Genomic DNA, 15,180 nt, shown 5'->3' on the forward strand with positions numbered 1-15,180 from the left:
ACAGTCACGAAAAATTTGCCCCTTTGGTAAAAGTAAATTCAACCTATATAAAGCATAAAGCCTGACTGCGTCAACCTTGTGGCACCGGCTAGCCCTGTCCATAGAGTTAGGTACAGTACAAATTGGGACCGAAAAGTTTGACCCGGCTCGGAAATTCAAATGTACTCTTTAAAGGGAGCTATCACATATTTTAAAAAGCAGAAATTAATAAAGTATAAAGCGATGCAGAAAATGTTCAAATCTAGAGATAATCAAGTTTGAGATATGTCGCAAAGCTTAATTAACAATTTTGGTCAATGACCGCCTAATAAAGCGCACGGTGTCAACCACATTTAGGGTACACTAGACAGGCTGGTACGAGTAAACACTTTAAAAGCAATCCTTGTACTCATGCCACTTTTAACTTTATTTGTGTTGACGCTTCTTCTAATCTAATCATGTAAAAGACATAATTTGTTATCTTTCTACCTCTAATCACATAAAATAGACATTTTTATTTTTCAGAGAAAATGTTGATCTTTTACCTAGGCAAACAATCAATAAATCATTTTTTATTGAAGATCACAATTTCAGCGACTTGATCAAGATTAGCAACATGATCAAGATCAGCAACATGATCAAGATCAGCAACATGATCAAGATCAGCAACATGATCAAGATCAGCAACATGGTCAAGATCATCAATATAATCAAGATCAGCAACATTTTCAAGATCAGCAACATGATCAAGATTAGCAACATGATCAAGATTAGCAACATGATCAAGATTATCAACATGCTCAAGATTAGCAACATGATCAAGATCAGCAACATGATCAAGATCAGCAACATGATCAAGATCAGAAACATGATCAAGATTAGCAACATGATCAAGATTAGCAACATGATCAAGATTATCAACATGATCAAGATTAGCAACATGATCAAAATCAGCTACATGACCCTTTCTCTTCTATGAATAGAATAACAGATTGATATGTTTTTTGGTCAAATGATCAATTTATTTTTCATTGATTAATTAATTCCTTTATCTATTTAAATAGTTGAAAAAAAACTAAATGATTAATTGATTAATGGTTTAATTGATTCATTGATTTATTGATTAATTGATTGAATAGCAACATGGATTCTCCTTCCCTGTATCAAGGTAGGAAAAAAGCAATTTTAAAAATTCTTTTTTATGGATCACTTACAATACCTTTGAAAGGATCAAAGTTAATGCATAATGTAGTGTCAGTGTCATGCTAACAAATGGAGGTTTTTGAAAATCAACGCAAGAGTTCGTTAATGAATGGCGAAAAATCCGTTAATTAATCGTTAATTAACATAAATAGCCGTTTATGAAAAAAATTAACCGTTAAATAAAAAAGCAAAATGAATTTTTTCTTAAATAACGCGACTTTTTTATGTATTTTAAGGTTTTAAAACACTGTTTTCTGATATTCTCTTGCTCATTTGTTGAATTATAAAATTTTATCCATTTTGATGTTTTGAAACATGTTTTTATTTTTGAATCATTAACGAATCGTTAACGGTTGGAACCGTTAACGATTTTTAAGATATCTGCCATTAACGCCGTTAATAATATTGAGATCGTTCAGGGAAGGTAATTTAAAAAACAGAAAATACCGTTAATGAAACGTTTTAAGCTAAAACACAAACATCTCCCTAAAACTTTTTTACGGTTTTAACTAACTGTTAACGAACTGTCAACGAACTATTAACGAACTGTCATCGAACTGTTAACGGAACTGATAACGAACTGTCAACGAATTGTTAACGAACTGTCAACGAAATGTTAACGAACTGTTAACGAAATAATAATGAAATTTTAACGAACTTTTAACGAACTGTTAACGAACTGTTAACGAACTGTTAACGATCTGTTAACGAACTGTTAACGAACTGTTAACGAACTGTTAACGATCTGTTAACGAACTGTTAACGAACTGTTAACGAACTGTTAACGAACTGTTAACGAACTGTTAACGAACTGTTAACGAACTGTTAACGAACTGCTGCAAGGAAAAGGTTAGAACGTGTATTGTGTAAACTTCTATTTCTCAGTTGATCAAGAGAAAAGAGTTTCAATTTGCATAATTATACATTATACAAATTTTAAAATAACTTTCTGTTTTAATTTTAAAACTTTTATTACGAAAAACTTTTTGGCACAAAATCATTTAAGGTCGCTATTTAAAAGACTTAAAGACTTAAAAATTAGTCTTAAGTCAAAGCTGCCATTCAGACTCACTATTTTTTCTTCGAGTTTAATTAAACACAATCACTAAATTGGGTCTAACTTTGAGAGATTTAAGCTTTAAAATTGCTGCAGCATGGACTCTGGACAGTGAGACAGAACATGCTTTAAACAAAAGCATTTATCATCATTTTTACCTAAATAAACGTTTCCTTGTTCAGGGACAAATTTCATTTGGAAATTCTGAACCAACGATTGATGATAAAGCCTGTACTACACCTTTTCAGAAGGAATAGAGATTATTTAGGCGAAATTAATTTAGAAAATCAATATTATTATCACTGTATTTTTTCCCGCAATAGAAATGCGCAAGTCACTTTTGTAAAGAAACCACAACAAAAAGATATCCGATTTTTTCAAATGAATATCTAATTCATATTTGTTCAGACAAAGCTAATGAATCGGGAATTGCCATCTATTTACGTGAAATTACGCTTACAGTGAAAATTATTATGATTATTATTATTATTATTATTATTATTATTATTATTACTATTATTATTATTATTATTTTTATCATTATCATAATTGTCTCTTTAAGCCGGGTCGCTGTGTTGGTTTGAAAGATTGTAATAATATTGTTGTACTTTTAAAGCGTCCAATCCCTGACCCAGTGTCTCAATATCTAAGGTAATACTTTAATTGTAGGGTTTCCAGTCGTAATTACGCATGCGTAATTACACCGTAACACTTTCTTTCACTTACGGAGGAGCATTACGCAAAATTACATTTTAATCACGTAATACAAAACCATGCTGTAATTAGTAAAGTACATATTAATTCTCAGAAATGAATATAGCGGGAAAATATGTGTAAGGATATGCGCACTACAACCATGTTCAATCTGATTGGATAATATAAATACTTTCAAATTGAAGTTTCACTAATATAAATATTAATAATTATTGCAACATTTCGCAAAATTACTTTGTTAGAAATCGGCGTAATTTTGCGAAATTACCTTGCAGAAATTGCGCAAAATTTCGGCATAATTTCGCAAAATCAAAGTTTTGCATAATTATTACAAAATTTTGCTAGATTACCATGTAGAAATTATGCATAATTACCCCCAATTTTGCAAAATTGAAGTTTTGCCAATTATTGGTAATCCTGCAAAATGAAAATTATTTCACGAAGTGAACGTAGTTTTGTGTAAGTGAATAATCTATTACATTGGAAACCCTATAATCGTTCTTTTTTTTAATAATATCTTAAATTTTAATAAAAATTTTAGTGATGATTCTATGGTGATAATCATTTATCTCAACTTACTCCTTATACAACAGTAGCGCATTTTACTTCTACTCTGTAATCTTGGAACCATGTGGAACATATGCAATGATGTAACTACAAGAATTGGAAAAATTTTAATTTTGATCCTTTAGATCATCTGTCTGTAGTTTTACGGGGTTTCTTCCCGATGTTTGCTGTCCTAGTGAGATACCAACCTTTAGCAATAAAGGTAAAAGTGAACTGATTATGCATTGTTTAAACTGAAACACTTTCAAAACTTAACAAGACATCAAGTTTATTGTTGGTTCTTTTACCCAAATACACTTAAATAATATTTTTCAGTTGATGGTGGTTGGTCTGAGTGGACAGACGTTGGAGTCTGTTCAGCTGTCTGTGGCGGAGGCACTCAAGATCGTTCCCGGATTTGCAACAATCCCCCACCGAGTGGTGAGGGTGCCACCTGTCCAGGCTCAGCTGAAGAAAGTGTTCCATGTGCTGAAGAACCATGTGGTAACTCAGTTTTCTTAAAGATAGATGTTAGAATCAAAATAATTTGTTGTTCAGGAATTAAATTTATTGAATTTGAGCTAGATCCCTAAACCACCTCCTGCTGGTTCAAATTATAAACACTGATTTAATGTTAAAGATTCATGAGGATTTGAATCTGTCATACAGAATTTGAAATCAAGGAAGATAGTTCATCACCAATTCTAGGCTAATGTTAACACAATTAGAAAAAAACTTACCATAACTTTGATTACTTTGATTGGTAACAATGTGTTACTCGTGTTACATTTCAAGATATTAAACTTATTAATGTTACAAAATTCAAATAATAAACTATATGTTTTTAACAAAAGATTCAGCCAACTATGCCAACTAAATGTTTATTGGATTTTGAGTCCAAATATTAGGCATGTTATGCTTTAAGTTATCATATAAGAAGATACATGCAGAATTAATGTTAAGAAAAAAAATTATTTTAGTTAATGGCAGCTGGACGGAATGGACTGGCTGGGGTGAGTGCACTGCCAGCTGTGGTGGTGGAACGCATAAAAGATCACGGACTTGTACAGCTCCTGCTCCTGGTGAGGGTGGAGCACCTTGTGATGGTCAATCGGAGGAAGAGGAACCTTGTGGAACAGAAGCTTGTGGTAGAGTAAATTAGAATTTTCAAAGAAAATGTATAACTTGATTCATTAAATTAGCCCTAAACTGTGTACTTTAAGAGTATCCAAATGAGGGGAAGGGGGAAAAGGGGGCCCCCACACTAATAATCTTCTGATTGGCAAAATTCTTGGACTTATCCTTTATCTTTAAGTAGTTTTTAACCAAAGAACTTTGAAAATCATCTTTTTCAGTGCTACAAACTTATGCTTATAAGTCTGAGAATAAATATAGTCATTTAAGGGAACCTTTGAATACAAAAAAATTTGTGTCATAATTATTTGTTTTATTTCTACCCTTATAAAATTTCATGAAGAATTGCTTTCAGTGGTTCCTGTGAATGGTGGTTGGACTGAATGGAGTGTTTGGACTTCGTGCTCAACCACCTGTGGGTCAGGACAGGAAACAAGAACTAGGGGTAAGTGCAGAAGTACAAAACAAAAAAATACTCTAAATAATTGGCAATTTTATAAATTATTTGCTGAAGTCTGCTATTTAATGATTATTATACATTTTTCTTTACTACAAAGCAGTTTTAAGTAAATAAAGTTTTGATCATTTCATTATAATTTAAGTATTCAAAAAAAATTTTCAGCAAAATTTATTTGAATAACTGAATCATCTTTTATTTAGGATGTAATGCCCCCCCTCCAAGTAATGGAGGAGACCCATGTTCTGGTGAAGCAACTGAGTCTAAAGAATGCAAGGTTTATTTAAGATCTTTATCAAAACCCTTTACCGATTCCAAATAAAGTGTCAGAAGATGAGGATTTTGAACTCAACTTAAAAATTTAAGGTTTAAATCTTAACAAGCATGGCTAGTAACTCTTTAGCTATAGTCAGAAGCCCAAAGGAGTTAATGCCTGGTTTAATTACAAGACAGAGAAAGAGCACAGCCCAGAAAGTGTCTTAACCTAACATAATTTAAAATATATACTAATCTCTCTTTCTTGTAATTCAGAGTGGCAAGTGTGCGTAACTCCTTTAGGCCACTGACTTAGACTCCTTAATTGTTTGCTGGGTAAATTTATGGGTAATAATTTATAACATGATAAGACATTGGACAGAATTGCAACATACACGAGGAAAATCATCAAGAAATATTTAAAAAATATAACTAGCAGAAAAAGGGATAAGGGAATTTACTTTTGATCCTGAGGGGTGAGATAACCTACTTTTCCTATAATACCCTGAAGATATACAAAGTCCTTAATTTCAAAAAGTTTATCATTTCTGACATCCTAAGTAAAGGTTCTGTAAGGCTTTTACAGAACCAAATTGAACCAGAATATCTTTAACATTCTGTTTCTATTTTCATACTAAATGTGTGAAATTTTGAAATGCTTTCTGAAGTTCATATTGCAAACAAATATTAAGTTTTTTATCAGCGAATTTATCCAGTTAAAAGGAATGTAAGTGTAATTTCAAGTGACCCTTCATGTAAAGATGGCAATGCTCGTTTTTCAATGGTACCTTGAAACCTTATTCTGATTTTAAACTGTGGAATATAACGTTGTTTTTCTGACTCATAAAGTGTTAAATTCTGATAATTTCTCCACTGAGGAACAGAAAATAAAAAATAAAAACATTAATGATAAACTAGAAATGGATATTTAATTTAAACTTGATCGGAAAAAGCTTTTGAGGACACCACTGTAAATTGGGCATTGCAATCTTACAAGGAGCATCATTTGAAATTACTCTTACAGTTCCTATAAATGTTGCAAACTAGATTGCTGAGTGTAGAACTCCAATAGAACTACCGGGACCAGATGTCTGTGGATCAAGTACAATTGGATCTTCAAGGATTGTAAATGGTAAGTTTCCAGGGGTATATTTTCTTGAGAAATCATTTACACCCCCCTTTCAAAAATCAATTTTCCCACCCTATGTTATGTATGTAAATATTTGTTTAGGTTTTTTCACTGAATTGTGGAAAATAAATGAATTTTTGGGTAAAAAGTATCAAATAGATCAAATATACTTTTTGCATATGTCCCATCTTTTATTTTTCTCCCAAATCATAGGGAGGGGATGATTCTGAAAAATGTACACCCCTGTATTGCTGATCTTGAATGCTTGATCTTGATATCTTACTAAGGCATTCTTAAAAGGATTTCAAAAGGAATTCAAGAAAAAAGTAGGTCAGCATAAGATATATCACAAGATGCGAGCAACACAAAAGTTTTGTTAACCGAGTACGTTTCTTGTAAACCTAAACCTAAACCTGCCAAACAGAGGAGAATCCCTGTGAACTGTTCATGTCCACATTAATTATCATAGCAAAAGATTCCAAAGAGGCTTGAAAACTGGTTTTTCTTATATTACTTAGTTTTGTGTTTTTTAAGATTTCTACGCAAAATCTTATTACAGATCATTAACCTAATGATATTGAACATTTTGTTAAAGTTTATTCATATTCTTGGTAACTTTTTAGTTTATTGTGTTTTTCCATTTGCCCACTAGGTGGTCACAGTACAGGGAAAGGCGTTGAAAGTGGCATAAGATGTGCCAAACCGAAGTGTGCACAAATTGTTCAAATAATTAATTAATTTTAATTTTTAGGCAAGCCTGCAAGATTAAACAGCTGGCCCTGGATTGCAGCAATAGGTATACATTTAATTTAAGCTTTATATATATTAGTTTCAAATGTTTTAAATTCATTCTGATATTTATATAATTATGTTAGATGGTCAGTAAAAGTAAATTCTTGTATAAGATTGAAATTCTGTGTTACATACCAGTCAATACTAGTAATGGCTTATACTAATACGGGTCCTGCTATAGTATGTATATAGTGTTATAGACCAGTTGATGCATGTACTGGTTCTGATTCATCATAGGTTGGACTTCCAAGTCGCAAACCAATACTAGAGTAGGAGAACAAAGAAATCAGTATGTTTTAATCTCTACGCTAAAAAAAGGTGGAAAAGTTGTATTAAGATGTTACAATTAAAAGTTGAAGCCTTTGACTGAAATGAATAAATCCACAGAGAGTAACGAAAAATGTATTTACAGCATAAAAAACAACTAAATATTTGATACAATCAAGCAGAAGCTTTAGACGGATGGTCTGCCTTCCTTCAGCCTCATATGCATGAGAAGTGGATAGAGAAATTACATAGGAGCATAGGACTGGTCTGGACTATAGTCTCTGTAGACTCTCAGCACAGGACTCTTGCCTCTCTGGACTCAGGTCTCTCAGGACTCTTGCCTCTGGAATCTGGACTCGGGCCGCTGGACTCTTGAACTTTTGATTTTCTGGGGTCAAGATGATTTTACACATCTCCAGTGATGGTTGGCTGCATGCTTACTCTCTTAATCCTCCTGCCCCTCCTCCTTCTAGGAGCATAAGGGAGATGGTTGCTCCTCTCCAAGGCTTTAGGGGTAACTGCCTTTATTTAGGAGTTAGAAAGGTTCGGATTTTGGACAGATTTTGTAGGCCAGTAGATACTAGTGTTGGATTGTACTGGTTCCACATATGTAGGACCAGCCCTCCTACTTGTATTGCAGAAAATGTGCTGGGTCAACTACAAATCTAGAACACTAGACAGGCTTGTACAAGTGAACATTAGGCTGTTATCCTTGTACTGGTTCGGATCATGAAACAATTGATCTTAAAGAGACTGTAATCATAATTTCAAGTGACCCTCCTCCATTCCAGAGATATGTGTGTAAAGTTGCCTAAAAACTTGCAGTCAGCTAAAAATGCCATATGCACAGTCTCAACTCAATACAACTCAGCACTAACCTGCATCCAGCTGAATGAAAGCATTTAGTTATTTTTACACACACATAATCACACTTATCTCTGGACACGACAAACACACAAAGTTTTGAAGGGTACCATAGTTAATCAGGTTTTCCCCTCTTTGCAATGAGGGTTACTTGAAATTATGCTTACAGTCCCTTTAGGTCGTTGAGATTATGCAAGGATTGGTGTATACTCTAGGTTATGAGTTGGATCCTGGAAAGATAGATTATTTGTGCGGAGGAACACTAATATCTTCCAGGTCAGCCATTTTTTATATACAAAGAAAACATGATAATTCAGTTGAGAATAGTAGTTAAGTGACAGCTTGATTATTGCATTTGATCTTTAAAATAATGCTGAATTCCTGTTTTAAACCTAACTCTACAAGAAAAAATAATCATTAAAAACCTCTAGTCTTGAAACAATCAACATATTACACGCTTGCAGCTCTATTGGTTGTTATTGCCATACTAAATTTACAAACATGATCTAGAAACTGTTGCTCAATCCTCATGTTTTTTTGGCACACCCTGTACAATACAACGCACAAGTGTGCTGGGTCAGAGTGTACCTGGTATTTGTATCTAGACATGTCATAACTGCTGGCCATTGTATCAGGGATGATCTGAAAGTTGTTCTGCTAGGGGTAAGTTTTCTAAAATCACCATGACTGTGACTATAAGATGTCTCAAAAAATTTTTTTTAACTTTTTAAACTTTAATAAGGGCGAAATCTGGGAGTAGGGGCTGTGGAGGACAAGCCCCCCCCCCCCTGAAGAAAAATGAAAACTATGAAATTCAGAGGGGATTCTTCCCTCGACCCAGCCCCCGCCCTCCCCCTATAAATATCAGAAAAAGGTTTTTATCATAATAATGGATACAAATCATTTCATTAAAGGCAAGAGAGAGGAAAGTAAATCTAGCGCCCATGTAACATAAAGAACTCTATCGTTAGCTGGCCAAAGGTTCAAATGATTTAAAGTAGGATTGAGGTGTGCTAGTGATTGAGAATGCTTGATATCTACTCATTAAGAATCAAGATTGTTTTTTGTTTACATGATTCAACTGTTTAGGAATTAGAAATTGACAATGACAATGATGGCGCTTCTCCGGAAGTTGTAAAAGTTACTAAAGTCACGCTGCATGAAAACTATAACGGCAGGTAATGGAAGACGACGACGGGGGTATTGTGATAAATGAACACATCAAACTGAGGGAAAGGAACCATGGTTAGTTCACATATATGACAACGTTCCGACTTTGAAAATATCTCATCAAATGACGTTAATTTAAAATATGATCTTTCATTTAGACCAATGTCGAACCCCTGTGGATCTAGTCCCATGTGGTTGTGCGACATGGTCTAGTTTTCTAGGTCCGACCAAATAGTGAAGTTTAAGTATGAAAATAATATAGTGTTGATTTGATAACAATAGTATTATGCTTAGCAAAATAGTGAGAAAAAAATTACCATCACGTTACAGGCTCATGGAAAACTGTGTAAATATTTCTCGAAATTACTTTTTTCTATTTTATAATTAAAAGTTGGGTCTAAATTAAGAGCTTAGACTCAAGGCTAAACTTAAATAAATTGCTGTATCATGGAGCCTTATCTCAATTCAAATTAATCGAATTTCTTATTTTTCAGGAGTTTTAACAACGACATTGCAATGCTAGAGCTAGAGAAGGATGTTACTTTTAGGAATCAGATTTATTTTCAATGGTCCTGTAAACATTTCAATTTGTGTAACTCTGCTATTCTTAACCCTTAGATAATAGGTCTGAATGTGCAAAAAGGCTCATTGCCCGAATTTTCAAGGCTAGATAATTAAAAAAATAGTCATTTAACTAACACGGTTTAGAAATATTGCAAAAAGTGTGTCGAACAAATGTTAAAAATAGAAAAAATTATTGGTACAAAAATCTAAGTGCTCTTCAAATATGTTGATCTGTACTGTCTGTAACTCAAATAATAAAAAAGGTATGAAATTTTAAGATTGTCTCACTCACAACTATGAGTTGCTAGACCAATACAATAGAGTCTTTTTTGGGTTAAAGCGACTCTTTGATTTGAAACGAACGGCTTTCTTTGATATTTAAGATATCTACAATAAATTGGTTCGTAGATTAATTTCTTAAAGAATATCATTTTTCTAAATAGTAGAAGGGTCACAAAAAGGTTACCTATATTTTATGATACAGTGATAATCATAAAACAACGGAATAAAGACGACATAATAGCAATACTTGGATTTTATGTTGTTACAGAGCAAATAGTTTTGCTTGACACTTGACATTAGATCACTAATTTTGTGAAATAGGTCTTTTTACACTGCCCAATTGCTGAGGTTAATGGTCATTTGACTTTTTAAAGTTATAACTTCATTCTTAAAGTCGTCTTTCTATTCCAGAGTTTTCTGGTTATTACTGTACATAAAGTCTGTATAGCCCAACTTTGGTTTGATCTGGAAAATATTTAATTAACTAAATGCTGTGACTGGATTTGATCTTGGCTTTTAAACTCCCAGCGCAGAATTTGAATAGAAAATCTGCTTTGTAGAGCAGGGATCAAACCGATTTGTTTGACAACTAATCCAGATCTTGTGAGAAAGGTAATTATTATTTTTTTAAAGGTAATTAAAGCAATGCATGTTCAGATTCCAACTTTTGCTGTGAATTTTACGATTAAGTATTCACCTTCATCTTTTGTAGACCTACAGATTAATTTGATTTGTCTTCATTCGAAGAGATACATAGCTGATGGATCATAGCATTTATCCTCAAATTCAAAATTCCCAGATTGTATATAGTATATAGTATATAGTATATTGTATGTAGGGTTCACAATTTTTTTAAAATCTCTTTCGAAAGATTTTCATTGTTTATAATTTTAAAGAGCTTCAGGAAAGCCTTTAAGGGTCCAAATTGATCCAAATTATGTGCTCAGATCTATAGATGATTTTTTTTAATTTTAAAAAATTATTTGTTACACAAAATTTCCTGGTAATTTTATGCTGAATTCTAATTTGAAAACCATTTTAAAAATCATTTAATTTCTTATTGTTGCAAAAATCGTTTTCAAATTTGTATTCAGCAAATGTTCTAGCAAAATATTTTCACTTTTTCTAACAAGTCAGAACGTTTTAGGATGGTTACTTTATAAATGATAGTGCTATGGGTGAAAAAATTGATCTTTTGAAATATCTAATCTTGTGGAAGACGATACCTGGCCGCCTAAACAAGTTCCACAAGATTCACCGGAATGAGATAGAACGGATACGGGGCATTGTACTTTCAGTCTAACGCGTGTGATCTTGATATTAACACATTTTCTGAACCCTCTAGTAAAAGTTATAAGAAATATATATACTGGAAGTTACTTTATTCGTTTCATTAGAAATCGACCTCACGTCCTCTATAAACTAATTTAAAAAATTGTTTTAAGTTTGATAACACCGCCGTTTTCATTGGAGGCTGGGGGGCAGTTAACTTTAAAGGTATTTTTTTTATTTGTTAATTTTTAAATTTTTAGTTTTTTAATTTTTAATTTTTTGATTTTTAATTTAACAATAATTTTAAATCCCAGCAAAGTATAATTTTTATTTAAAAGTACTGCGCTCTGGATCCTAATAATAAGGTTTTTTTTTTGAATATTTTGTTTGTTTATATGTTTTCTTTCAATAGTTATATGCGGTGAAGCAAAAAATATATAATGGTTAATTAAATAGACAGATAGATTAATAGATAGACAGATAGATAGATAGATATACAAAATATTGGTAGATAGATAGATAGATATATAGATATACAGATTGATAAATAGACATACCAACGGCTTCAATCAGAATTTATGTAATTTTTAATGAAAAAGTTCTCAGTTTTACCAAAGGAATTGATTTTTGGCCACAAACTCAAATTTTCTAATCCCTATTTCTTTGAAACCTTATGGTGTAAACCTTTAATATTTCAAACTTAGGCTTTTTGATCTGTCAGAATTTACAGCTTGAAATATCAAAGATCTACGACATCGGGTTCCACAGATATAGCGATTATAATTTTTAGTTTGTGGCAAAAACTCAATACCTTTAACCCACTCTTTTTATATTCTATTGTAAGATGGATTCCAAGGGGATTTACGTTGCTACTACGATAGATATTGATATGATATTGCGAATGCAACGGATCCCATCGCAATATAAGTCTAATTGCTGGAAATTTTCTTCAGTTAACACTACTGTTTTACTGTTTTTATTTTATTTAAAGATTGATGCGTGTTAAAGAGAGTTTTTACATTGCTATTACGATAGATAGTTATATTGCGAATGCAACGGATCCCAATGCAATATTAGTACTAATCGCTGAAAATTTACTTCAATTTACACTACTGTTTTACTGTTTTTATCTTATTTAAAGATTGATGCGTGCCAAAGGATTTGTGAGTTTTAACATTGCTACTACGATAGATACTGATATTGCGAATGCAACAGCTCCCATTGCTATATTAGTCCTAATTGCTGGAAATTTTCTTCAGTTAACACTACTATTTTACTGTTTTTATTTCATTTAAAAATAGATGCGAGCCAAAAGGGAGTTTTTACATTGTTACTACGATAGATAGTGATATTGCGAATGCAACAGCTCCCATTGCAATATAAGTACTATGCGTTCGTTATTTTCATCAGTCTTCACAGCGATATTACTGTTTTTTTTTTTCTATTTTAAGGTTGATGCGTGCCAAGGGGATTCCGGAGGACCGTTAACAGCTCAGGAGTTTACCACGGGTGTTCCAAGTAAGGTTTTATGAACAACCATTGATTAATAATAAATAGATCTTTTAATTCATAGATTAAAAATTAATGAATTGCTTATCCATTCCATACATAAATATTAAATAGATCTTTTTGTTCATAGATTAATAATAAATAGATCATTATATCCATAGATTAATAATAAATAGATCTTAATATTCATAGACTAATATTGAAAAAAGGTTTATCCATAGATTAATAAAATAGATCTTTTTTCCAGAGATTAACAATTAATAGATTTTATCTTTTATCCAGATTGATAAATAGATCTGTCCATAGATTAATAATAAATAAGTCTTGCGTTCATAGATTACTAATAAATAGATCTTTTCATTCATAGATTAATAATAAATTATAGATCTTAACATCCATAGCTTAATAATAAATAGATGTTTTTTATTACAGGTGAAAAAAAATTGAACTTTTTTAACAAGTATTTGGATTTGAAGTTTTCAATAAAGATTAGTGCATACCAAAACACAGCTTTTTATTCCATAGATAATTAAAATAAAAAAGATTTTTAAAAATGCATTGTATATATCCTAAAAATGCATCATATATATCCTAAAAATGCTTAATTTATCTGTTTATATTTCAGATCGTTATTATCTTGTGGGAGTAGTGTCATTCGGCTACAGGAACACATATCATAAAATTACATTTTTTTCAATATGTTGGTAGGGATACCATGACAAATGAGAAATGGCAATTTCCTGAAATTTTAAACTTCTTGGGGTTAATTCTTAAGTTGAAAAATAGAAATAAAGTCTTTTTCCAACATGAGGAACATCTTTTCATAATGGTCATAGGTCACTTTTACTGAGAAACCAAAGTTAAGATTAGGACTGGGCAAAGTTCCGTTAGTGAAACGGAGGTTTTTGAAAAATAACGGAAGATTCTATTAATCAATGACAAAAACCGTTATTTTTTAAATTGTTCGCTAACAGAATTAGTCGTTTTGGAAAAAATAAACGGTTAAATAAAAACGACAACGACACATTCCATTATTTTTTCCGCTTGAACTTGCATGAAACTTGAAAAAGATAAAAGATAATTGTTTATGTACTTCAATGTTTTAGTTAAGAGCTGCCACCATGAACGATTTCTGAAATATCTGCTATTAATAATATTGTGAATCGTTAACAAAAGATTGCCTTAAACAAACAGAAAATACCGAAAACGAAACAAACGACTGGCTAAAAAAAATTTACTATCAACAACTATTAAACAGCTAGAAAAAGTTCAGAACATGCCAACTGCCCAGCCCTAGTTTTATAAGAATAAACTTGGATAAAGATAAGTAAAGATAAAGATAAGTAATTTCCTAGTACACAATTTTTGGCTTCCCCACCCCCTCCTATCAATTTTGTACATGGTCTCGTATGTAACACATGGATAAAATTGGTCGTCTGGCCGCAGCGCCCAGCCCTCATGTCTTTCCTAGCCGCGGCACTACCCTAACCTAACTATTGTAAATAAAAACAATTGTTAGGAAATAAAGGAAGTACAGGGTGTCCCACGAAACATGACAGTATGCAAGACGACTTGAATATCGTCTTGATTTTTGATATAATTTGCTGCATTTATTTGTCAACCTAATTTTAGAAGTAAATTTCTAGAGATAATAATCACAAAATTCCCCTAGCCCTGGCATTTCCAAAATGTGGTCTGCATTTTTTGTGCTTTCAATGTTGCCCGAGATATGAACAATTTCGTTCAGGTTTCGACAATTTTGCTTTTATTTAACAAAATTGAAATCTGAACCAAACTCTTAATATCTCCGGTAATATTGAAAGCACAAAAAACGCAGACCACTTTTTGGAAATGTCAGGGCTAGAGAATTATGTGATAATTGTTTCAAGAATCATACATGTTAAGTAGATAGAAGACTAAATGTCACAAATAAATTCAAATATCAAAGACGAATTTCAAGTCGTCTTTGATATTGTCATGTTCCGT

General features: G+C 32.2%; 1 protein-coding gene and 1 long non-coding RNA gene across 2 annotated transcripts; both read left to right on the forward strand.

The window, feature by feature from the left end:
• The first annotated feature begins 486 nt into the window (after positions 1–486).
• Positions 487–11,930, forward strand: LOC111717979 (A disintegrin and metalloproteinase with thrombospondin motifs adt-1). The gene is made up of 17 exons (XM_023493447.1): positions 487–528; positions 1,119–1,147; positions 2,422–2,490; positions 2,802–2,890; positions 3,646–3,722; positions 3,836–4,003; positions 4,480–4,647; positions 4,989–5,078; positions 5,294–5,367; positions 6,393–6,477; positions 7,226–7,270; positions 8,613–8,673; positions 9,003–9,060; positions 9,487–9,575; positions 10,062–10,115; positions 10,974–11,025; positions 11,859–11,930. The coding sequence occupies exons 1-17, from the start codon at positions 510–512 to the stop codon at positions 11,928–11,930; spliced, it is 1,299 nt and encodes a 432-aa protein (XP_023349215.1). The 5' UTR covers positions 487–509.
• An 88-nt stretch (positions 11,931–12,018) lies between these two features.
• Positions 12,019–13,860, forward strand: LOC111717980 (uncharacterized). Its single transcript, XR_002768971.1, has 3 exons — positions 12,019–12,050; positions 13,137–13,203; positions 13,820–13,860. It is a non-coding gene; the product is annotated as an uncharacterized LOC111717980 (long non-coding RNA).
• Positions 13,861–15,180: the final 1,320 nt, after the last annotated feature.

Source organism: Eurytemora carolleeae, unplaced genomic scaffold (genome assembly GCF_000591075.1).
Source record: "Eurytemora carolleeae unplaced genomic scaffold, Eaff_2.0 scaffold1592, whole genome shotgun sequence".
Taxonomy (NCBI): Eukaryota; Metazoa; Arthropoda; class Copepoda; order Calanoida; family Temoridae; genus Eurytemora; species Eurytemora carolleeae.

Coding starts and splice junctions, on each gene's coding strand:
- LOC111717979 (XM_023493447.1), top strand. Junction 1,148..2,421: donor TTCTCCTTCCCTGTATCAAG/GTAGGAAAAAAG, acceptor TTCCTTGTTCAG/GGACAAATTTCATTTGGAAA. Junction 5,079..5,293: donor ACAGGAAACAAGAACTAGGG/GTAAGTGCAGAA, acceptor TCTTTTATTTAG/GATGTAATGCCCCCCCTCCA.